General features: G+C 36.0%; 1 protein-coding gene across 1 annotated transcript; it reads right to left on the bottom strand.

Annotated features, from left to right (window-relative positions):
* Positions 1-203: 203 nt before the first annotated feature.
* On the bottom strand, positions 204-586 carry LOC124885355 (the record flags this gene model as incomplete). Its single annotated transcript, XM_047401935.1, is given in 1 exon segment — positions 204-586. A coding segment is annotated over 1 exon segment (280 nt), but the record flags the coding sequence as incomplete, so codon positions are not given.
* Between the last annotated feature and the right edge of the window lie 348 nt (positions 587-934).

Below are 934 nucleotides of genomic sequence, written 5' to 3'. Positions count from 1 at the left end.
TGACCATCAAATCCTTCAGATCAGTTAAACTAAGTATTTTGAACCGAGTAACTACAAGTTTATCAACAAGAATTCAGCAGCAATTGTGCTGGCATAAGTTCCGGATTCATAAGCATATGTATGTATCGGGTTCATCCGAATTGATATGTGTTAAATGAGTGTAATTGAGAAATTAAATGAGCATCTAGGTGTTAGTTAGGTTACCTCCAAGGCTTTGGAAGGTTGAAGCCATTGTTGAGGAACCCTAAGATCTTCAATTAACTGATCAGAGCCGTAGTCTCCATTGCTTTGAGCATTTAAAAGCCAGAATCTTGTCCTAATTCTATCGCCAGAAGAAAATCGACGTCGCTCAAAAAATGGGCGCATCGTTTCACTGTGATAATAATATTGACTTGTGATTGTTCTGATCTTTTTGACGCTAACATCAACTTGTGCTACGCCAACACAGTAACAGCTCCACACTGAGAGCAATGGCCACGCCATTTTATGTTTTGGATAAACAACACTGAACAAAATAATAAGGGAATGTTTGGAAATTAGGAAATAGGAAAATATGTTTCTCCAGACACAAATGCATTATATAAATTGAAATATTACAGATAGTGATAAAGAAATTACTAGTAATAACTTGTGATGTCACTAATCCTCCGTTTGGATGGTGGTTTTCCACGGTACAATATGGTATTGTTATTAAGAGTCATAATTATTTGATTTTACTTAAAATCTATGGTATGATATGATTTAATTTTATAGTTTGGTAAACATGAAAAACCCCGTTTTACATAATCACCAATTTGGTGGTCTCCCGTGATTTGCTTTTTTTAATGCGCTTACTTAGTATTATATAATCCTATTTTTTCAATCACCTTATATTATTTAACTTCACCTCCTACTCCGACCCCCTACCCTCAGCCTCAACCCCCCCCCCAAACCC

Source organism: Capsicum annuum, unplaced genomic scaffold, assembly GCF_002878395.1.
Source record: "Capsicum annuum cultivar UCD-10X-F1 unplaced genomic scaffold, UCD10Xv1.1 ctg10388, whole genome shotgun sequence".
Taxonomy (NCBI): Eukaryota; Viridiplantae; Streptophyta; class Magnoliopsida; order Solanales; family Solanaceae; genus Capsicum; species Capsicum annuum.
This window is presented reverse-complemented; position numbering and strand designations above follow the sequence as displayed.